The 24,015-nt window shown below is 39.8% G+C and overlaps 1 protein-coding gene across 1 annotated transcript in view; it reads right to left on the bottom strand.

Annotated features, from left to right (window-relative positions):
• Positions 1–19,573, bottom strand: part of hdac4 (histone deacetylase 4) — a 204,797-nt gene extending 185,224 nt beyond the window's left edge. Inside the window, exon 1 of the mRNA XM_084724281.1 lies at positions 19,321–19,573. Within this exon, the coding sequence (XP_084580407.1) occupies positions 19,321–19,348 (28 nt within the window). The 5' untranslated portion in view covers positions 19,349–19,573. The remainder of the gene's footprint in view (positions 1–19,320) is intronic.
• Between the last annotated feature and the right edge of the window lie 4,442 nt (positions 19,574–24,015).

Genomic DNA, 24,015 nt, shown 5'->3' with positions numbered 1-24,015 from the left:
ATTTTTATTCAGATATTTTTGACATATTTATCAATATACATGCCACCACGTGTAATAAACTCTAATGACTGTATGTATTCACAGCAGTATGTTTCTGTAGGATAATAACAATCAGTGACCTGATTCAAATTTTAGATTAATCTAGAATTACTCAAAGCGAGAAACAGTTAAATAGATCCATTGCAAAAAACAATCATAGACTATGGGAAAAGGCTGGAAACGAGTATAAAAATAAACCCCCCCCCAAAAAACAAACAAACAATGAAAGCATTGCTATTTGTAAGGGCACTTTATCTAAAAAAGTCCACAGCTGCAACACAAAAAATCTGAGTTACAGGTGCTGAGACAAAAAAGTGTTACAACCGTCCCTGGTCTCCCCTATTTTAATTTTAATTAATTAATTATTTGTATTCAATGTCAGGAAATGAGAAATAAAGACCACTTGTTAAGTTTTATTGACAAAGACAATGACAGTTGCTAAGCAACCAAGATGCAGATGCAGATCTCTAACTGATTTCAGTGCTGTCAGTACGACCACCTATGGCTGAAATAGATATAAATGATCACAATTTCATTGCCTTTTGTGTAATTTATATAAAATACATTTCAAATGAAAATAGTGACACTTTTAGGAAAAGCCAGTTACCAGCAACATTGTTTTTTTTTAATTCAACAAAGTTTTTGCACATATAAATTCAGAAACTGTCAAAATGAGCGCTGTGGCTGTTCTAGTGTTCAAAGTTCAGAGGTCTTTACAGTTCATTCAGGCTAAATATACCCGAAACAGACACATGACATTTTGCAGCCGTTCTGTTATTTGTCAGTCCACATCCAAAATAGCAAGCATGTTTAGTCCAAACACAGTGGCTCAGTATACTACATGTCAGTGCTAACACTATGCTAATGCTGGGAAGGTTTGTATTACACTGGAGGTGAGACACACTTGTACAAAGATAACAGAAGAGGAGAAACATCCAACTAGGACTGAAAAGAAACAAAACCTGGATTTTTCTTGTTAGTTTTACAATCTGAAGTATCACTGCTGTCAATGAGAGGGGATCTTATAACTGTTATTCATTTAAGGGATGTTTACCAAGCAGGATTGCTTTTTCAGAAAAAAAGGCCTTCAAATTACACACATTCACACATGCGAGCTGCCAAGTACAACCACAGGAGTCTACTGTTGGCAGCTGAGCAGCTCCAGTGGAGCAGTAGGAGTTCAAAAGCCTTGCTGAGTAGAAGCCTCTGAGTGAGGAACATAATACGTCCACTTGAACAACTCTGATTTTCCCAGCTGAATCAGAGTTATAAACCCAGAAAACACCTGGTTTGAAATCCTCTCCCTCAACCTCAGGTAGACCAGTCATACGCCACTGGTCAATAGCTACAGACTGAATGTCAAAAGTTATTGGGAGACCTGGTGATGTAGTGCTGTCTATAAAAGACAATGTCCAAGATTGCAAGGACAGTTGAGGACCGTCTATGCTCTAGTCGGTTTACAGCAATGCTTAGTTTTAATTAAGCATTGCTGCAAGAAACAGATAGAGTGGCAGGGTCAGTGTGTCCAATCATGATCCTCTGAGTGGGTCGGGCTCAAAGAGACCCATTATGAAGCAGTCAATCCATAGTACCCTACTGCTGCCTGCTGGTGCTGGACATAAAGACACCAGCTCCTGACAGAACAGTGTACAAGAGATGAGATGAGGTCACCTTAAAGGCATAATATGCAACACTTTACTAGGGAAAAAAAAAAAAGTATATATATATATATATATACACATATATATATATATATATATATATAAATACATACATATATGTATATACACTATATTATATACTTATAGCACCATCCTTCTCAATCATACAACAGTTAGTTCTGAGCAAGTCATCTGATTGGACGAGAGACATTCCTTGAGTGCTGATACAGAGTGCAACATCACTGGAATATAAACTACATGTATCACTCCACCTTACAGATGCTCTAGTAACCGTTAGCCTACAGTACCGTTACAATGACTAATAGACAGAGACTATAGAGACAGGAGGAGACACAAGGCGTCTTGAACATAATTCAGAGCTTATACAGACAAAATCAAATATCACAATATATTTTACCAAATACCTCTATATCAATATTTGGCAAAACTGCAGTATTACTGCGGGTATGACTATTGGTACTTTAACCAAATATTACATTAACACAATTATATTTTTGATAAATAATCATCAGAACAAGGATTGTTGAAACCCATGAAGAACCATAATATAAAAATGTCCTGAGTAGATCGTCCTGGGTGTGTTTTAGATAAGATGGAATATTAAAAGGTTCCTGACAGAACCCTCTGAGAAGGTTTTAGATTAAGCTCTTGGAATCTAAAAAGGTTCTCAGTAGAACCCCCTGGGTGGATTCTAGATCAAACCCTCAGAATATATAAAAAAGTTCTTGGTAGAACCCTCTTAGTGGGTTGTAGATAAAGCCCCCGGAATAGTAAAAGGTTCTCAGTAGAACCCCCTGGGTGGATTCTAGATCAAACCCTCAGAATATAAAAAAAGTTCTTGGTAGAACCCTCTTAGTGAGTTGTAGATAAAGCCCTCGGAATAGAAAAAGGTTCTCAGTAGAACCCCCCTGGGTGGATTCTAGATCAAACCCTCAGAATATAAAAAAAAGTTTGTGGTAAAATCCTCTTAGTGGGTTGTAGATAAAGCCCTCGGAATAGAAAAAGGTTCTCAGTAGAAACCCCTGGTTGGCTTCCAGGTAAAACCCTTGGAATATAAAAAGGTTCTTGCCCCACTTAGTGGTTCTAGATAAAATCCTTGGAATCTTAAAATGTTCTCAGTAGAAACCCCTGAGTGTATTCTAAATAAAACACCTGGAATAGCAAAACATTCTCAATGGAACGCCCTGTGTGTATTCTAGATAAAAATCCTTGGAATATAAAAAGGTTCTCTGTAGAACCCCATAAATGTGTTCTAGATTAAAATCCTTGGAATATAAAAAGGTTCTTGCCCCCCTGAGTGTGTTCTAGATGAAAGCCTTGGAATGTAAAAAAGTTCTCTGTAGAACCCCATGAATGTGTTCTAGATAAAATCCTTGGAATATAAAAAAAGTTCTTGCCTCCCTGAGTGGGTTCTAGATAAATCCCTTGGACTATAAAAAGGTTCTAGGTAGAATCCTGTAAATGTATTCTAAATAAAATCCTTGGAATCTAAAAATGTTTTCAGTAGAACCCCATGGGCAGGTTCTTGTTCTTTTACCCTTTAAAAGGAGAAACAGGTCTGGATAGATGCCCCAGAGAGGGTTGTGGGTAGAACCATTGCACCATAGGGGGGTTCTCTGTAGAATCTCTCATAGGGGGTTCTGGGTGAAGCCTTTCACACAAGGTTCTAGGTACAACCCTTTATGTTTGGTTCTGGGTAGAACTTTCTGAAAGGGCTCTAATTGAAACATGGTTCTAACGGAAATCAAAAAGGGCTGAAGAACCCTTCATGATTCTAGTTAGCACTTTCATTTCTAAGAGTGTACAGCCTGTGTCGCACAAATTTTGTATTATGTCCTGAAGAATTCAAGTTGAGCTGCAACAATTAATCGATTATTTAACAATTAATAAACGAATCACCAACTATTTTGATAATCGATTAATCAGTAATCGTAATAATTTTTTAAGAAGTACTTTTTAAGTAAAAATTCTCTTATTCCATCTTCTTTATATGAATATTTCCTGGTTTCTTTTCTCCTCTCTGACAGTAAACTGAATATTTTTGAGTTGTGGACAACACAAGACATCTAAAGATGTCATCTTTGACTTGATCATCATTTCCCACCACTTTCTTACATTTTATGGGCAAACAACTTGAATCAACCAAAAAAAAAAAAAAGGTCAACCGATCAATTGACCCTGAAAATAATCATTGGTTGTAGCTCAGTGAGATTATCTGACCATGTTGTTGATGGTGGTGATGAAGAATGAGTCTGTATCAGCTACTGTCGGACATCTAAACCATATTTTCTTGCGTAAACAGTAATTTAAGGAAGGAGACGCTCATGGCTGATCCACTGGTTGTGCTTCAAACAGCAGCTGATTGATTCACTGCTCTCACAAGTTAATCTCTTGTTGTCACAGTTCAAAGACTCCAGTCTGCAATGGTATTTCTTGGTATTTACACAGACGTTACTTCTAAACAACAGAATTATGTTACATAAGACAAACATAAGTTTCATAAATAATTGGTTTGCTCTCTTTCTTTGTCTATCTCTCTCTATTCATCTCTTGTTCTACTCTCACTCTTACATAAGTTGGGTAGTCACTTATACTTAATTTAACCTTAAGAGACAATAAATTAATGCCCATCCTTAATAGAAACACTTGTACATGAAATCCCAGAGGTACACAATCAGCATTAAAGCAAACCCAAGTTGAGGAGGGTGTTTTATGTTTTGTCAGGTTGGTTTGAGTCAGTCTAAAATGCATACATATGTTTCTCCGAATATTAAAGGTGAAAGACAACTTTTTCTGTTTTAAAACAACTTTTTGGAAGGACAGGACCTGAACCTTTGAAGAGAAATTTTACCCCAAAAATCAAAAATTCATATTTTCCCCTTGACCTGTAGTGCTGTTTATCCATCTAGATTGCTTTGGTATGAGCTTCAGAGAAATATCGGCCGTAGAGATGTCTGCCTTCTCTCCAATATAATGGGACTAAATGGCACTTGGCTTGTTGTGCCCAAAGCACCAACAAATACACCTGACAAATTCAAAACCAGTGTCACTTTCCAGAAATCATGACCCGGTTACTCAAGGTAAATCCACAGACCTCGTTGCAGTTTCATGAAGGAACTACTTTCTTCCTGCAGTAGAATCTACCAGAACTACTTTCTTTCAACCAGAAAGAAAGCAGCTCCTGAAACTGCTAAATGTTGGATTATCTTGGGTAACCAGGTCATGATTTCTGGGAAGAGACACTGCTGTTCAGTTTTTCAGATGTATTTCTTGGCATTTTGAGCACCACAAGCTGAGTGCTATCTAGTTCCATTATATTAGACAGAAGGCAGACATCTCTATGGCCAATATCGCCAAAACTCTGTGAAACTACACCAAAACTATCTAGATAGACAAATAGCACTAGAGGACAGAGGAAAGATATGTATTACCAGTTGTGGAGTGAGCTGTCCTTTTAAATCATACATCTGTCCAAATATGCAGCAAATGCCAATTGTAGTGAACACAACAGCTCCACAGGGCATTTCATGCATTTTAAGAACAGCGCAGCACACAGCGGAGTTTGAAGGCCTCTGTTTCAGGGCTTATCCTGAGATTAGTGCCTGGAAAAGTTCATCCTGCCCTGGGAGACCCAGGGTGCACTGAGCCTTTCCTAACAGGGATTGTGTAACTGCTGGGAACTTTTGATTTTGTTTTGTTCATAGAAGCGGGAGGATTACATCCTCGGAGACCCACCTGACCCGCCTCCCCCCTCTCCGCTGTCCCCTGCTGAACCCGTACAGCGGATTGCACCTCCCAGCCAGATGGGGAATACAGCAGTGCAGGGATTCTCTGTCTTACTGCACGGAGGATTCATAGACAATGAGAGAGTGAACGTCACCCGACCTCTTGCATTTCACTCAGACTCTAAGCCCCGTAGCAGATGTGGATCCTTACGGGTTAATCTTTACGGTCTTGCATGTTCTTAATCTCCATATTTATTACAGACTGGACATCTGGGCTATTCTGAGTGCTGTGTAGTCCTGTCAGCCTTCAATAGCTGAATCTGTGTAACACGGTGTCAGCTCAACCCTGAATGCCTGCCTTAGGCCATTCTCACTTACAAATCATACTTGTGCCACAGCTATAAACCCCGCTGAGTTGTAATTACTTCAAAGCAGCAGCACATGTGGTGTGTTAAAAAGGGACAGTTCACCCCAAAATCAAAAATTCATATTTTTGATTGTGGCCTGTAATGCTTTTTATTCATCTACATTTTTCTTTGTGAGTTGCAGAGTTTTGAACACATCAGCCAGTGTCTCTTTCCAAAAATCATGGCCTGGTTACTGAACATAATCCACAGACTTTGTTGTGAGCAGTTTTATGCAGGAACAATTTTCTCTCTGCAGCTGAATCTACCTAACCTGACACGCCAGATGGTTTGTTACACAGAACCATGTGGGAAGTCGTCCTTCAAAACTGTTTGGAAAAGGGCAGGTACTTTCAAAAACACTTGGCAGGTGATTGGTTGAATCATCTGTCTATCACATCTAACATGGCTAATTTCAATCAATCAGATCAACCAATGGAGCCACTCAGTAAATCAAATTATTGCCTAAGTTGGTCAGAAGAAGAGCGAAAACATCGTTTCTATTGATAAAAGCCTTCAGTGTCGTTTATTGCTCTTCTTTCAATGAAGAAATTCTCTCCAGTTCTGATATAGCTGATGCTATCACAATATCCATGCTGACCTTTTCAAGAGCCGCCATCGTTTGTTTGAGACGAGCCACTTCACACTTGTTTCTCACTGTCGTCACACCTAAAACCACGGCTGTAGCTGCCAGTAGTCTTTCCTAGGGCACTGATTGGCTGCACAACTTTTGGATAACGGATTACTTGAAGCCTGGCAAGATGGATTCTCACGTGATCTCATGATCTTGCAAAACCAGCTGTCTCGCAAGGTGAGAATCTACCAAAACTACTATAGAATCTACAGAAACTTCTTAGAGATGTTCCTTCTCCAAAAAAAAACACATTTTAAAAAAATCCAACCCAGTGTCTCTTTTCAAAAATATTTTTTTACTCAAGATAATCCACAGATCTTGTTATGAGCAATTGCATGTAGGAACTACTTTTCTATCAAGGGGAAATAAGGTAGTTTCTATAGATTCTAATGTTCTGTACGGATCGCCCCCCACAGTTCGGCACGTATGTGGTTCACAAACTACATGTAACCACCATAGTGTGAAACACACTTTTAAGCTTTTTTCGCTGTTACTTTAATATAAGTAATAATAACCTGAACCTCAACGCAGAGTTGCTGTGAATGGCACGCTGTGTTTTACTGTACAACACATTTCTGTGAGGGGCAACTGATTTAAATGCTGTCACATTGTCTCAAGTGAAATCCCAAGCATTTTAACTGATGTAACCATGCTGTTGTCAAAGAAACAGATCATAAGATTGTTATATTTAGTGAAACCGTGGCAATATCTTAACTTGCACAGCTCCTCACTGCTCACCAGTGCAGCTTTATGTGTGTCTGTCTGTGACACAGAGTGTCTGTGTTGATTGGCTACTGCTTGTGACATCTAACCAATCAGATAGTACTGTAGGTCAGACATTGAGCCAGATTACATAGTGTAGTAGTAGCGTATTATACTGTACAGTGTATAATTATCTATTATATGTACTATAGTATATACATCGTACAGTATAATACAATACAGTAATTTTCATCATATATAATTATCATATATATAATTTTTAATATTATCATCACATTATATTACTATGGTGACAACTACAGACAGAACGAGATCAAAGCTCATTGCATTTTTAAAATAATTTAATCTTAATCCCAGCTCTTTTTTCTCTTTTTTTTTGGCGGATCCAAAGAATGATCCGATCCATGACTCAAAACCATGATACCATGCAAACTCTGAATTCTGTGATCCGTTGCACCCCTATTCTAAAGTAGCTACAGTAGATTTCACTGAAGTAATTCTGACATGAAACTGCTCACAACATTTAAATTTCCCTCTGTAGGCCAAAATTGCAGATAGAGGTTTGATGGCTCAATAGGAAGAGAGGAACAACCCCTGGATCAATTTTACGTTGAAGATATGGCAAAAAGTGATTAAATCATATGAAATTCATAACATGCTCAGGCTCTTTAGATGGTGTGCTTATGATACAGAATTTGTTCCTAATAGAGGAGACAACAGATTTGAATCCTGGATACAGAAAGGACTTATCTTTCATTTACACACAAAAACACAATACAGAGTTTCCAATATTTACAGGATGAACATGGCCTAGAGCAGAGGGATTTCTTCAGATACCTCCAATTGCACCATCATTTTAATCAGAAATGCAGACCTGCTGATTTTTCAAAAGCAGAATCTGAGTTCTTCAGGACTTTAAAGTCGGCCCTTGTTTCGATTCCCTCCCAATCAATTTCTAAGCTGTACAATGCTCTATTTCTGGACAAAAATGAAAACACTCTGTAAATTAAGGAAAAATGGGAAAAAGAAGCAGGAGTAGGGATTTCGGAGGAGGCTTGGGGGGAGATATGCAGCTTTCAGTGGTCCTCAACTAACTCTATGGAGTGGAGGGAGCACTGCTGGAAAAACATAGTAAGATTTTTTAAGACCCCACACCAGGAAAAAGATAATGCTAAAAGTTCTATATGTTGGAGACAATGTGGGTCAGTGGAGGCAAACCATTCACACATATTCTGGGCATGCCTTCATACTGGAAGGGTATCCATAAAATATTGTGTACAGTATTTAAATTCATCTACCCATGAATATAGAGATGTTTTATTTGGGCCATGTTGTGTGTCTGAAACAGAGGAGGGATACAAAGCTGCTGCAGGCCCTTTTGGCTGCAAGTAAAAAATCAATTACCAGAAAGTGGCTAAGTACAACAGCACCTACAGTGGAAGATTGGCAGGGTGTAATTTTGGAAATATTTAAGATGGAAAAACTGACTTACTCTTTGAAGGCTCAAAAAGACAAATTCTACCAAATTTGGTACAAACGGATTGAATTTATAACCCCAGTGAGAGCAGACTTTGTATAACTCCATTAATGTTTCAAACTCCTTTCCTCCTTTCATTGAGAAAAATACAGAAATGTAAGCTCCCTTCAGTTTGGTTGTACATCGTTACCATTCCTGGGAATAAGAGTTGGGCATGTGTATGAAAATGGTTCACCCAATGGCTGACAGAGTAAGGTAGAAGATCATAGGGTTTTAGGATTACTTGTTGTTATGTGGGAGAACACAGATAGAGAGAGACACAGCATGATTGAAGTTATAAAGATGAATGGTTTATGAGATTCACTCGAATTTTCATCTTTGGAAGTGAAGGACTGATAGGCTACTAATGATTGAGTTTCAGCACAGGAGGACTGCAACTAAGTTTTTAGTTTTTGTTTGTTTTTTTTCTTGTACATATGCAGAGGACTGTAAGAAGGAAAACTGGACAAGAGAGCTATGAAAATTGTAAAATATTTGTAACCAAAATTGATGTCAAATAAAAAGATAATTACAAAAAAAAGAAACTGCTCACAACAAGGTCTGTGGATTATTTTTAGTAACCTGGTCATGATTTTTGGAAAGAGACACTGGTATTTTTTTGGATAAGGGAGACATCTCTGCAACTCTCACCAAAAAGATCTATATGGATAAATAGCACTAGAGGCCAAGGGGAAAATATGCATTTTTGATTTTGGGGTGAATTATCCCTTTAAAGCTTCAAGGCAGCCTACTTCACTGACATACCAGCTGAAAGCCAGCCAGAGGAAATGGGAAAAAAGTCAGACACAAAAGGTACGTTATCAGTCCTTATTTCAAGAAATGTAAAAAAAAATGCCATATTGCCTAATTTAGCTACCGAACCAAGCAGAAAACCACTGAATAATTAATAGTTCAAGAAGAAAAAGAAGATTGGTGGATCTTTGTTTATTTGAAAGAACAGAGCACAGCAGTTTGAGCACAAAACCATAACTCGATTATGAGCTTCTCTTCCGGCAGAAGCAAAGCTTTGAATGCTTAATAAATTCTTCCGAAGGCTAAATTGCACACTTGTTTCATCTGGCAATGAGATTACTTGAATGGAATATTCTGGAAAACTGTGGAGAGGAGGACAATAATGAGGCAATAATCTTATTTCTCCACAGCAGCTCCCATTGTTCTCTTAAAAAGGCTTCTGTTTAGTCTGGTTCATCTGTCATTCCCATCCATCTTTCCATTGAGGAAAATTTTTGCAGAGCCAAGGATAAATGAGAACAATAACATCTCTGCAGCAGTCAAACGCATCGAGCGCAGATAGGAGGGACTGCTATTGTGTCCCTCTGGCTCTTTGGACAATCACTAGATAGCAGTAGTGACTGTGAGCGCAGCAGCGAGCAGATCAAGTGAACATCGTCACTCCCTAAAAACTTCTTAAATAACTTCCTCTGAATTAACTTATTTTCCCTTCTTGCTTTGGTTGACTTTAGTCATCTTTAAACAACTCTCCAAACGTTCGCACTAAAACATATCAATTAACACCCCGAGCCTTTTCCCTGTGACGATGGCCCCTGTAAATGAGGAATCATCCGCGTAGGCCAGCAGGGGTTAAGCTCCCTGTTTGAAGATTATGCCTCACTTTCCAGTGGCCTGGCCCAGACACTAGCCACTCTCTTCTAATCCACCACTGCAGGCTTTTGATAGCTCCCACTGCGAGTCCTTATTACAGTTACTGATTAAAACTGAGAGACAGAGAGGGAAAAAGAGACAGATAGGAAATGAGAGTGACAGAAGAGAAGGAAGGGCAAGGGAGAGAATTAAAAACTACTCTTATTTCAGAGGCAGGAGACTAAACTACACAGCAGCTGACTTTGATTACCTCTAAATCTAATGCCTGAGCTTAAATTTGGTTACTCAATACACTTCACTTGAGCTCGGGTCCAACTAATGTGCTTAAATTTTGTTTTAAAGAGAAAACCTGACCCAAAACATTTACTTCATATTTGACAGGGAAAAGTGTCACCAGAAGAAATCACATCCCTGCATTTGTAGTTCAGCGTTGTAGCATTTAAAGGGACAGTTTGGATTATCTGAAGCAGTGTTGAATGAGGTACTTATCCATAGTCAGTGTAGTATCTACAGTAGATGTCAATTGTTGTGCCCCCAGTTTGGAGGAGCAGAGAGAAGTCCCAGCACGGTGGCTCAGCATTGTACTGTAAATGTGCTTAATGGGACAGTTCAACCAAAATTGAAAATGCAGTCATTATCTACTCTACCTACAGCGTTGCAGAATCTCCCAAACCATTGAAGTGAACAATGATCGGTATTCAAATGAAAAAAAAACAAAACATGAAATGATGAGATGTCTCCATACTGCTTGTCTGGTGTAATCCAATTCTCCTAAAGCCTCGACATGCTGTTCACTTGTGTGCGCACACCGTCACACCACACACCCCCATGTCAGACGGGTGTGTACATGCACGTGAATGTGGCTCCAAGCTCAGAATGTACAGTGACGATTTAGGCTAAAAACATGGTGAAAATGTTTTTTATCTTTGAAAACTGGTCACTATTCACTTAAATTGTTTGGCACTGTTTTCCTGTGAAACTCAAGACAAGGACGGAATTTTTAATTTTTTTAGGTAGGTCCTTTTTCATGTGACTAAAATCTTTTTCTACTAACCCCATCTGCAAAATATTGTGCCCGTGCTGGGAATCCTCTCTGCCTCTCCCAACTGGGGGCCTGCTGACCGTCATCAACTGTAAGTAACACACTGACTATGGATAAGTACCTTATACAAACCCACTTCAAAAAATCCAAACTATCCCTTTAACATCAAAGCACAAATAGCTGAATGCTGGAACTAGTCATGGCCACACAATTGATGAGGAAAAGCAGAACAGTGACCGTCACAGCTGTAAAAGAAGGAACTTAAATCCTGCGTAATGACGTTGCAGCGCTCCATCAATCACAATGGAGAAAAAAACAACAACAGTCTTATCTGGCATCAGCTGTTTACACTCGACCATCTCTTGAAAACCACTTACTGTGCTGTCAGCCCTCTCGATCACTGCTCCCCTCCTCTCTGATACTGAATAATCTCTGGGATAAAATCTACACATGGCCATGCTCGTCCCAAAAACTTGACATGAATAATTCACAACCATCTGCCATGGATCAGCGTTCTGAATAAGACTCAGAAAAGTGAGGAGGTGCGATTCTTGTGTTTATTTTAAAAACCTAAGACTCCTTGCAGCGGCCCCCACCCTGTACCTCAACGCTGCACCAATGTGATGGCTTATAGAGAGACAACTGCAAGTCCCCACATCCAGAACCACTAATGTAAAAACCTGCCAGTTAAGGTAGTGTGTTTGCTGTTGTCCACACCCTTTTTTGGGCTCTGCTCTCTCAGTTTTGGTGTATGCATGATGCTGAAGGGTGTGAATTAATCTTAGGATGGAGAGAGGGGTGAAAACACATGTGCAAAAAACAACATTTATTCACAGAATGGAACAGTAATAGAAGATTTGTGCAACAAATAAGTCCAAAGGGACATTCAGCTATCTGTGACCAAATCCACAGGGGAAAAGTGTGTATTCTCACTCTGCAAACACACAAGAAACCAGAAAAAACTGCAGATTCTGTACAGGCTGCCAGTGTAAAGCACAACTATCAGCCAGCAACAACTATATCATCATGGAAAGGACAGGATGAAGAGGCTGGGATCGCTCCAAGAAGTAAAATACCGACTTAGACTAGTAAACAATACCAACACGTACAAAACCCAGCATGAGCTTTCTTTCTGGTCAGACTGCACAGGCCTTGGAGGGTTTTAACAAGCTACACAAGGCCTCCAGCAGCAGACGGACCCTCTCTCTGTTTGTGTTGCAGGGAGGGGAGTCGCTCTGCATGACGATTTATTGACGCAAGACCCCCCCCCCCCCCGCCCCTCAGCCGGGACCTGCCACCGATTACTGCTGCTGGAAAGCGGAGGGGAGGGCCTTGTCGGGATGAGAGAGTTTGTCTGTGTGTGTGTTCTAGCTCTGGCTCCAAGGCCGTAAACCCGGTTCCAAAATGCCAAGTAGCATGTCAACATGCCAGCCTTTGCCACCCAAGTTTAAAGTGAGACAAAGGGCCCTTCAGTGCTCTAAAATGGTGGTTGGAGAATGGGAAATGATGATCTGTCATAAGTGGAAAAGGGCTTTGCAATACTGCACAGACAGGAGGGCGACAAGGGGAAAATGAACCGCTAACAGGAGTGAAAGCTTCATTCTTAATTTCAGAGCTCCTCAAGGTAGAGAAAATCTGGCATTTGAAATGTTTTAGCTTAAAGGGACAGTTCACCCCAAAATCAAAAATACATATTTTTCCCCTGGCCTGTAGTGCTATTTATCCATTTAGATTTTTTTGGTGCAAGTTGCACAGTTTTGGAAATATTGGCTGTAGAGATGTCTGCTTTCTCCCAATATGGAGAATGGGATTAAATGGCACTCAGCTCGTGATGCTCAAAGCATAACCAGTGTCTCTTTCCAAATACCATGACCCACTTTCTCAAGATAATCCACAGACCTTGTGAGAAGTTTCATGAAGGAACCATTTTCTTTCAGCATTAGAATCTATCTGAACCACTTTCTTTCTACTAGAAAGGTATTTTTGGTGCTTTGAGCACCACAAGCCGAGTGCCATTTAGTCCCGTCATATTTGAGAGAGGCCAGTGATGAGGAATGCTACATTTACTTGTCACATGTTAAGTACATTTTGTTGTAATACTTAACTTAATTTTACCTCAGATAGCAGTGTTTCCCCTAGGGCCATGTCATGACAAGCTTGTCTTCAGTCAAGCTGCCATAAATGAAGTATGTTTAACATCATACAAAATCTTCACAATAAAAGTCAAGAAGCCCATTGTATTATTATTTAAAAGCTTTTATTATGAAGCAGCTAAAAGGGAAATGTGTTTTCACCTGCAGTAACTTAGCAGATACCTGAAAATGCAAACAGCGACACAGGAGAGAAACTGAACTTTGAACAGAGATTCAGTTAGAAGTTACAAAAGTACTGAGAGCTAAACACACAGACACTTTAAAAAGTCTGCGCTCCTGCAGGGACAAGAGTTTAGTCTCACGCCACAGCTGGGGACCTTTGGCTGTTTCACTGCTGTTCATAATGTAGCACTATCAGAGAAAGAATAGGACATGGTGATTTTGTTGCATCCTTTCAGATTGCAGTGTGTCACGGATGCATGATGCATACCGATCAACATCACTGAGAAGTCAGACATCCCTGTGGCTGATATCTCCAAAACTCTGCAACTCACACCACAAATCTAGAGGGATGAATACCCATACACGCCAGTGGAAAAGCATGTATTTTTGATTTTGAGGTGATTTGTCCCTTTAATAGCAAATTTAAACAGGACTTTCCTCACCTATCTTTGGTGTTACTGTTTTGTATATAAAATTTGGCTTCATTATTAATCATAAGACATCTGTTTCCCAAAAATGGTATGTTTATCCATCAACTGACATATTTTGATCGAATAAAAAGGGGTCCCTCCCTTAATAAACAGTCCAAATGAGATGATACAACTGTGGATTGACGTTTTCCATTGCTTCAAACCTGAATTTTTGGCCATAGAAGCACAAGTAAGTCAGATTTTATCTATGACATAAGCAGGAAATCGACAAGCATACCTCAAAAGTGACGACAGCACAACTGTAATAGTACACCTTTTAGTTATTTTAGAAGCTTCCAAATACTTGAAGGAAAAAGCCTGTGAGAGCTGAAAGTAGAGAGAGCATGGAAATAATCTGAATAGGAGGAAAATAAAGAAGGAAATTATGCCCCACTCCAAGGTTCCACTTACATAACACAATGTATTAAAGAAAAAAAAAGAGGAAGAAGAAAATCGCAGTTATCTGGATGGCCTGAAACATCCATTCTGACGCAAACCATTTTGGCTGGGACCACAGCACCGCTCTACTCACAGTTCAAGAGGAAAGAAGGTGATGCCAGCAACACACTTTGTGCCACACAGGACCAATAGCACCACAACAATTAAACAATGGCTGTGACATCACTGCAGTGAATACAACCGAGACAGCCAAAGCATGATGGGTAAGGGAAGACATGAATGGCCTTTTGTGCACTTTAGTCTGCAGTTGATAAAAAAAAAAAAAAAAAGAATAAGCCAGATCTGCACCATGGTCATGATTTAAGAAAAGAGGGTTTTTGAGTAAATTGCATGGGAAGCCCTCATTGGTTGAGGTCAAGCACAGCAGGGAATCCATTTCTGAGCATGTGAAGAGAAACCTGCTATACAATTCTTGACCAGCAGGGCTGTATCCAAGCTTCATTCATTAGGTTGATATTCGAATTCTAAATCAACATTCAAATATTCCCAGCAGAGATTTGTCTTTTTTTGCATGCCTGTTCACACCTGGTATTTCTACACAGTTGCAGTTAAAAATTAGGCGATAGTAATATTATTGGTATTTCACTAGTCTTGCAATATGAGACAATCAGAGCCACCTACTAATTGTCTGGGTATTTGTAAACACAGCTGCTTGAACGGCTGCAAAATGCTTTGTTACATAGAACCATCTGGGAAGTGTTGAAACTGTTTGGAAAAGGGCAAGCACTTTCAGACAACACGTCTTACATGGGCTAACTTCAGCCAGACAGATCAACTCACTGAAGCTGGCCGGGAGAAGACTGAAAATATATTTTACGTCGATAAAAGCCATCTGTGTCGTTCTTTGCTCTGATTTCATTGAAGAAATACTCTTCAGTTCTGATATAACTGATGCTATCACAGTATCTATGCAACAAATCATTTCCATGGATGCTTCTCGCTGTAGGCTCACCTGAAATCACACCCATAACTGCCAGCAGTCCCTCCCAGGACACTGACTGGCTCGCACCACCTCGTGTGTGGACACAAACGGATGACTTGGAGCCTGGCAAGATGGATTCTAGCATGATCTCCTGATCTTGCAAATCCAGCTGCCTCACAAGTTAAATGCTACATAGCCATGGCCCAAATATAAGAATCATCTGGGCAACTTTCTTCCTGGGAAGCCAACAGAGCATTTAGGTAAAAAAAAAAAAATGCTAACCTTCTGCTGCTTTCAAATGATAAAATGTAGAGAAGAGTGATGCAGACAAAGAAAGCAGGAAAAAAAAGACGTGGACAGAACAGGCAGTAGGTCCCGTCTATTTGGTAAATGTTGATTGTCTATATTATTGCAACAAAAACAAAAGAAAACAGTCACTCGCGCTGCTGCTGTCACTGAGAGCAGGGCGCCTCACTCCTCCTTTCCACTGTTTTTCTCCCTCTCTCAGGTGCTAGAACAGGTTTCTGTGCTGCTAAATTTAGTGGTGACACTTTCCACAAACAAACTGCACGCTGCTTTGCTCAACATCAGACTTTGCAAAACCAAACCGCCTCCACATCAGTGAGGACACATTACACCCTCACTTCCATTACCTGACTCAAGACTGTGTGGCTACAAAATCCATGTATACCCATCCATGCCACAGTGTGCATTGTGACTAGAGAGCTAAGCAAGTCAAATGAACATTAATAAACTTGTACCCAGCAATTTAAAACATTAATTCAGCAATGGTGTGGAATTAACTTGAATTTGACTTTTAGCTGAAAGTAACCACTTAACACCCATTTTACTTCAGAACCTCAGTTAATAATTGGATTTCATACTTCCAATAATACTTTCCTGCATCGATTTGTTTTCTTGGCAGCATTGTTTTCCATGTGTGAACATAAGTGCAAATCAATAAAACCACCACAAAAAAATATATACTTGGACAAACATTTCCCTTCTACAAGACACTGCTGTGTAATTGCTGTTTAAACAATGCAACATGCTGGAGTTAGTGGTTTTGCCAACAGTCTAATCAACTATATTAAATTACTACATCCTCAGAAGACTGAAGAGCCCTTGTAGAAAATTCAAACTCTAAACGGAAGGTTTGGTCTGTTCGCCAAGTTGTAACCAAATTCTCAACTACAACCCCAATTGCAAAAAAAATGTTGGGACGTTGGGTAAAACATGAATGAAAAGACCAAAAAAAGACAGGTCATTTAATATCGACACTGGTAAACTATATTGTTTTGTCTAAATATACACATATTCTGAATTTTACCCAGCAACATGTTTCAAAAACATAGGACGGAGCAACAAAGACTGGGAAAGAAGTGGAAAGCTCAAAAAAACACCTGTATGGAATGTTCCACAGGTAAACAAGTTAATTGTTAACAGTGTAATAGTGTTGATAGGGTCACACAAAACTGTGTGGGCAAATACTACAACAGTTAAAGAACTCAAACTGAAGGAAATAAGGGATTTCATCATCTACAATCCATAATATCATTAAAAGTATCATTAAAAGAGAATTCAGAGAAATCTCTGCATGTAAGAGGCAAGACTGAAAACCAGTACTGATTGACTGTGACCTCTGACCCCTCAGGCAGCACTGCATTAAAAATGCATGTAATTGTATAAAGGATACCACATGGGCTCAGGAACACTTTGGAAAACTGTTGTCAGTAAACACAGTTTGTTGCTGCATCTACAAATGCAAGTTAAGACTCTACCATGCAAATAGACATATATCAACAACATCCAGAAACACTGCAGGCTTCTCTGGACCTGAGCTCATCAGAGATGGACTGACACAAAGTAGAAAAGTGTGCTGTGGTCTGACAAGTCCACATTTCAGATTGTTTTCACAAATCATGGACATCGTGTCTGCTGGGCTAAAGAGGAAAAGGACCACTCAGATTGTTACCAGCACTAACAATACAAGCCAGCATCTGTGACATCATCTGTCATACAGGTTTTGGAGCAACATATGCTGCCATCCAGACGACGTCTTTTTCAGAGCTGTCTCTGCTTATTTCAGCAAGACGATGCCAAAATACACTGAGCACGCACAACAGCGTAACTTCATAGAAAAGTGTTCAGGTACTACACTGGTACTAAGTTGGTAAAGCGTTTGCCTCATGTGCTGAGACTGAGTCGTATGCAGTGGCTGTGGGTTTGACTCAACATTATGTGTCTCATCTTTGTACTGTAGTCCACTGAATATACGTTTTTGCAAAAAAATTGCATTCTGTTTTTATCTGTGTTTTACACAATGTGACACATGTTTTTTGGAATTGGGGTTGTACATCAAAGAAAATAATTTTGTTATATCCAGGTTTTCACTTAACACTTTTCTACTGCTCTGGCTTAATCATGTGCTAACTAGGTTTAAAACCAGCCTGGAAAAAATGGAACCAAATGGAACTCTGGTTCTCAAAAGAGGCACACACATACTCTGGATGAAACTGGCCATCATCTAGAGCAGACTTTCTCAAAGAGTGGTCCGCGGACCACTGGTGGTCCTCGAGCGACTCCTAGTGGTCCGTGAGTTCATTGGTCAAATATATTTAGGGCCCGAACACCGAACCGGTGCAAGTACCCTATTGAAATTGAAGGAATTATTATTATTCTCGTTCAGACAAATGAATCACATTTTTGGGGGCCTTATCATATTCAGAGGAGTGCCAAATTTGGTGGGCGCGTCAGTCCCGGTGAAAAATTACATATTTTAAGGGTCTTGGAAATGGGCGAGGCGAAATGGCTCAATAGCGCCATCTAAAGATGAGCCCCGACGGCATTTTTCTTTGACATGCACGAAACTTGGTACGCAGACAGAACACACCAGGACGTACAAAAAAGCCTGTTGGAGCCATGGGCTAAACCCAACAGGAAGTAGGTCATTTTGGATTTTGTGGCCGTTTTTGTACTGTATGTACTGTACTGTTTGAACAAAATCGTCCAACACAATTCATCATAATGACTTCAAAATCGCTGGCTACCATCTAGACCACATTGTGATCAAAAGTTATTGAAGGCTTGCATTTTTGATAAAGGGCCTGCACGTCAGGTGGCGGCGAATTTTGGCGTTTCGCCATGAAACAGGAAATTGCTATAATTTTGGGGTACATGGTCGGATCTGCACCAAACTCCATGTGTACGATCAGTGTATCGGCCTGAACGCATATATATGAAAATATTCCATAACTGTCATACAGTGGATTAACAGTGGATTTTTTGAGAGAAAACATGATGAACTTAAGAAACACATGATGAAGGTGCCCTCACAGTTTTTTGCACTGGGAGAAAATGCAAAGGTTACAGGGGCATCATACAGGGTATCCACCATATATCACCATTCCTCCCATTAAGATGGCAACAGAGACAATGAGTGAGTAAGCAATGCAGTTTGTAAAGCTGCCATTATTAAGCTGTAATATACTGTTGGAGTAGTAAACAGATCTATTGTTTTTGGATATCTGGGGAGGTAAGTGGTCTGTGTTTCTTCTTTTATTGGTTAAGTGGTCGTTGGTCTGAAAAAGTTTGAGAAACACTGATCTAGAGCATTAAGCCATAGCCCAAATACCAAAAAACATTGCATGTATGAATAACCCTTATAAAGTTATTGGGTAATCTTCATCACAAAAGAATGACTGTACATGCATGTTATGCATATCTGTAATCAGAAACATTATTCGCATTTTTTTTTAGATCTTACCTGATCGACTGTGAGAGGCTGAGCTCATTGTTATGGTTGTTGTTGCCAGGCAGACTTGACAGAGGTGAGCGGTGAGTGTGTCAGTGCACCTCTGTGGTGGCTTTAGTGACCACCATGTGCTTTGCAGCCAAGTCAGTGCTGCCAGGTGGAGGCGACAGGCCAAGAAGGGACAGAGGGTAGTCACTTCTTAAGGCTTCATCACACTGAGCCACAGGTGGAGACCTCAGCGGTGTGTTGTGGCAGGATATTTTCCAAACAGGCTGTGAGAGGTGCATGCAAAAAAAAGAAGTGTTTTCCAATTAATGAAATTCCAGATAGAAGCTCATATATGGATTAAAGCAAAAGTTACCTTCAACATTTGAAACAAACAGGATTCCAAAGCCGGTGTCCTGCAGACATTTTATTCCTCCCTGCAGTTATTGAGCCAAAACTCCTGTTTACCTGAGGCCATATGAGGAACTGTAACAGGCGGGGGAGGAACAAAGACCTGCAGGTCACCAGCCTGGGGTGAGCAGACATCCTGAAAAATCGTCCCAAAAAAGCAGCTGTCTCGAATCCTGTCCTTTGTGTCTCAAAAATTAACCATTATGTAAATAAATAATACAAACAGCAGAAGAATTCAGGGACAAATTTGGATCTAATCAGCCATGTACACTACAGTTCCTGATTTTAGTTATTAAGAAATGGCCTGTTCATTTTTGTAAAATATATTGTTGGTGTGTTTTCCTTGTCCTTGTCTATTGCACTGACTAGGCCAGTGGTTTTCAAACTTTTTCTGACATGCCCCCCTTCAGCAGCCAAAAAAAAGGTCATCCCCCCAATCCCTACTCTGCAATGATTATCAATCATTAACAATACCTGTGGAAGCAATGGATGAAAAAAGGATTCAAGTTATGAAAAAAGTGAAATAAAGGTTGGCACGACAGCATCAGCAAACTTTTGGTTGTTTATTTCCCTACATAAATCATATTAATTTAACTTTGTTTCACTTAAAATGACTGTAACACACCTGTCACCTGCGCCAGGACACTGCGCTTCATGTCATCCTCACAATCTGTCATATTAATAACAAATCTATTTGAATCTCTCTCATAACAAACCCCCATCCCGAACTCCTTGTCCTGAATTTCACCCATTCTCATCTGGTCACCCTACACCAGCCTTCCAAGAAAGTCTCATGATCAGTTGGTCTCAATCTGTGATCCTAGATACACATGCATCAATGATGGTCACAAAGTTGTGGCACACTGTTCACTTGCTGTATGCGTTAAGTGTTTGATGTGCACGTATGGTCAACAGTGAGCTGAAATGTGGCTGCAGCAGAGGAGAGATGTCACAGCCAACAAGACACTGAAATGAAGCTGCAGAAAAACTTGCTGTTGTTGACATAAAGCAGAGATTAAATCAACTGTTTTTAAAAGGACAGATCATCCAAAAATCAAAAATACATACTGTTCCCCTGGCATGTTGTGCTATTTAACCATCAAGATAAATTTGGTGTGAGATGCAGAGTTATGGAGATATATCTCCAATATAATGGGACTTAATGACACTAAGTCTGTGGTGCCCAAAGCACCAAAAAACATAAATATATTTGAAAATGTCAAAACTTTGTCTCTTTCCAAAAATCGTATTTGTATGAGAAAGAAAGTAGTTCTGGTAGATTCTACTGCAGAAAGAAAGTAGATCCTACATGATCTGGTGTCAGTGGATTGAGCAACCGGGTCATGATTTCTGGAAAGAGACATTGCTATCTCCAATATCTCCATAACTTTGCAACCCATACCAAAACAGTATAGATGGATAAATATTGCATTACGGGCCAGAGGGGGAAAATGCTTTTTTGATTTTGGGGTGAACTGTCCCTTTAAATAAATGTTTAGCTCTTGTTTGATGTTGGACACCAATTACATGTACAAATGAATCTACTGAGACTTATTAGAAATATTGAATGTGTTCCTTTGTTTTATTGCGGGAAGGAGAAAAGAAGTAGTGATGTAAAACATGGAACGCTTGGCTTCCTCCAAGTGAGAGTTGTATCATGCGTCTGTTTTTTATTAAATCAATATGGGTTCATTTGAACCATCTGGATTCACTAAAATCAGAGCATGTTTACACAATCTTAATGCAATAGCTAGTACTACAAGTCAGTGTCAGCGCTGTTACAACACACAGTCAGGCAAAGTTTTTCAATGTGGTCTGATAGCTAGATCAAACCACACTGATGTCTTAAACAAAACTGGCAAAGCTAGAAACGCACAACTGGAAGGGGTCACTCAGCAGAGCGCAGCAACAGATGGTGAAGCACCTACTGCAATGCATCCACAACTGCCTGATGCAACAGCAGAGATTTGCAAAGTATTGAATAAAGTTTTCAGGTTATTGAGCACATACGTTCTCACTTGAAGCTCGTCAAATACAGCAGATAGATCAGTGGCCTTACACTTCAAACTGTGACACTGTAGGCACCACTCTAGCATTACTTTCAGACATGCAGGGCTCCTCAGTCAAGTTGGTAATAATAAATATGCAACGTATACTTTCAAAATAAAGTTAAAAAAAGCTACTTAGGTCGGTTCAGAGCTTCATTCTTTAAGGCCTCAAAAAAAATTGTACCACCATCGATGAAAATATGATGATAAAAATATGCTACCTACATAAGAAAGCAATGCACATTTAAAACTACTCATCAAATGGTTTAAAATAAGGTCTCGCCTCTCACTGGACAGAAGACCAATCATACTTTAAGTTAATGGGGTGGCCAATCAGATTTCAGGGGTGGCCCCACTCTCTGATGTGAAAGCCCTGTGTTTGTTGACCCATCCACCCCTACAAATGCAAACGTTCTACCTCTTTACTACTACATCACATAAAAGCATCAAAGTTTGAAGCCTAAAGGCACTGACCAAGCTGCCGTATTTAATGCACTGGGAGCGAGAATGGGCTGTTTTTTTCTTTTAGATGCAGAGAATAGTGTAATGTAATCAAGTGTCCTGGGCTTCCTATAATATTTTATTTATCTAGAACATTACAAGCAACCAGGCGGCATTACAACAATATAATAAGCTAGATACAGAAAGCTACATTCTTGGAGAAACTCACAAAAGCTGAAATTCCAAATAATTTACACTTGATGTTGCCTGACTTCCACTGTGTGTCCCAGTGGAAGTTGTTGCTACTCAGAAGGTTAATGTTTTGGCACAGAGTTGATGAGATCACCCCAGTAACTGAATTTAATTCCAACAAGTAACCACTATCATGTTCAAGTTTCAAAAAATGATCTCACTACAATGAAATGGCTGCTATGGGGACAAACATCATCACACATGCATACAACTGGGCTCACCGAATCCACAAGAGTGTCAGCTTTCTATTCAGCCCTGATTTAAGCAAATCCAATACTGTTTAGGGACCCAGGCATACAGCAATATTCAAATTCATGTTATTTAGCCCTCTTCCCAACAAGCTGGCATGACATAGTTGGTAACAGTGAAGTTTTATGTGATACCAGTATCTTCACTCTAGCTTGAAAATTGAGCTCACTACAGCCTCTGAAAGACAGACAGATGTATGATGCATGATCCCCTCTAGGCTTATGCCTGGCGGAGATAATTAATAAGATGTGACTTTCCAAGAGTTTCAACATGCCAGCTTCTGGTGACATTACTAAATCCTCACTTCCACAGCTTGCATGGTCAGCTGTGGGAGTCTGTGCCTTAATAAAAGGCTCTTCAGAGCCCGTAATGAAATGCAAACAGAGGCTTAGACTTAATGCAGAGTCGATACAAGAAGAGAAAGAGGAAGAAAACTTTTTGTCTGGTGTATGTGTGTGTTGTGCAGTCAAAACTGAATGGAGCATGTAAACGCACACACACGTACACACATATCAGGGAAGCCTCTGGCTATTCAACTCTAACAGAAGCTAAAATTCACCTGTGTCACATCTAACAGGTGTCAACAGAGCTGAACACAAACAAGTGGTAATGAGAGCTACAACCAGTCACTTGAAATACCACAGAGGCCACAATAAAGTGTGTATGCGCTCACTTTCTCTTTCTGTCACACACACACACACACACACACACACACACACACAGTCTCTTTGTTGTCGCCATAACTTTTCAGCTGTTGAACTGAATTACTGTCAAATGAATGAGTTCAGTGGAAAGAAGGTGCAAGCCCTTCATGGCCAAATAAAATCTCATGGAAACACGTTCCTGCCAGGATCCTCTGGGGTCTTACTTCACTTATCAGGAATTACTGTCAAAGAAACATAGTCCCTTAAGAGAATGACAAATTTAATGGAGGCCCAGCTCATTCATTAGGGTGGGATGTGAAAAAATAATGCCATCACTCCGGAGGTATACTAAGACATTTTATTTACATCTGCTCAAATATGAGATCCAGTGTTGTCCTTATAGTTTCAATGCAAAGTAGGGTTGTACATTTTTTGCATTTATCTTAAACAAAGTGTTAACCCAGGGATATTTTTAGCCCAGCAGTGGACCGTGACCTTGGCCAATGCCAGAGGTCAAGGTTAGCTCATTTTAGAATGTGCCAGGATTGTGCCAGTTTAAAAGCTTTCTTAGCTGCTTTAGCCCAATGCTAAGTGCAGTGTGAAAACCCCTAATAGGTACGTGTTGTTCCGGGCAGTTAAAACTGTGCACAGTTTATTAATTGATCATGTTAAACCTT

This window comes from Lutjanus erythropterus, chromosome 8 (genome assembly GCF_056507025.1).
Source record: "Lutjanus erythropterus isolate fLutEry1 chromosome 8, fLutEry1.hap2, whole genome shotgun sequence".
NCBI lineage: Eukaryota > Metazoa > Chordata > Actinopteri > Lutjaniformes > Lutjanidae > Lutjanus > Lutjanus erythropterus.
Note: the sequence above shows the minus strand (reverse complement) of the source record. Positions and strands in the feature narration are given on the sequence as shown.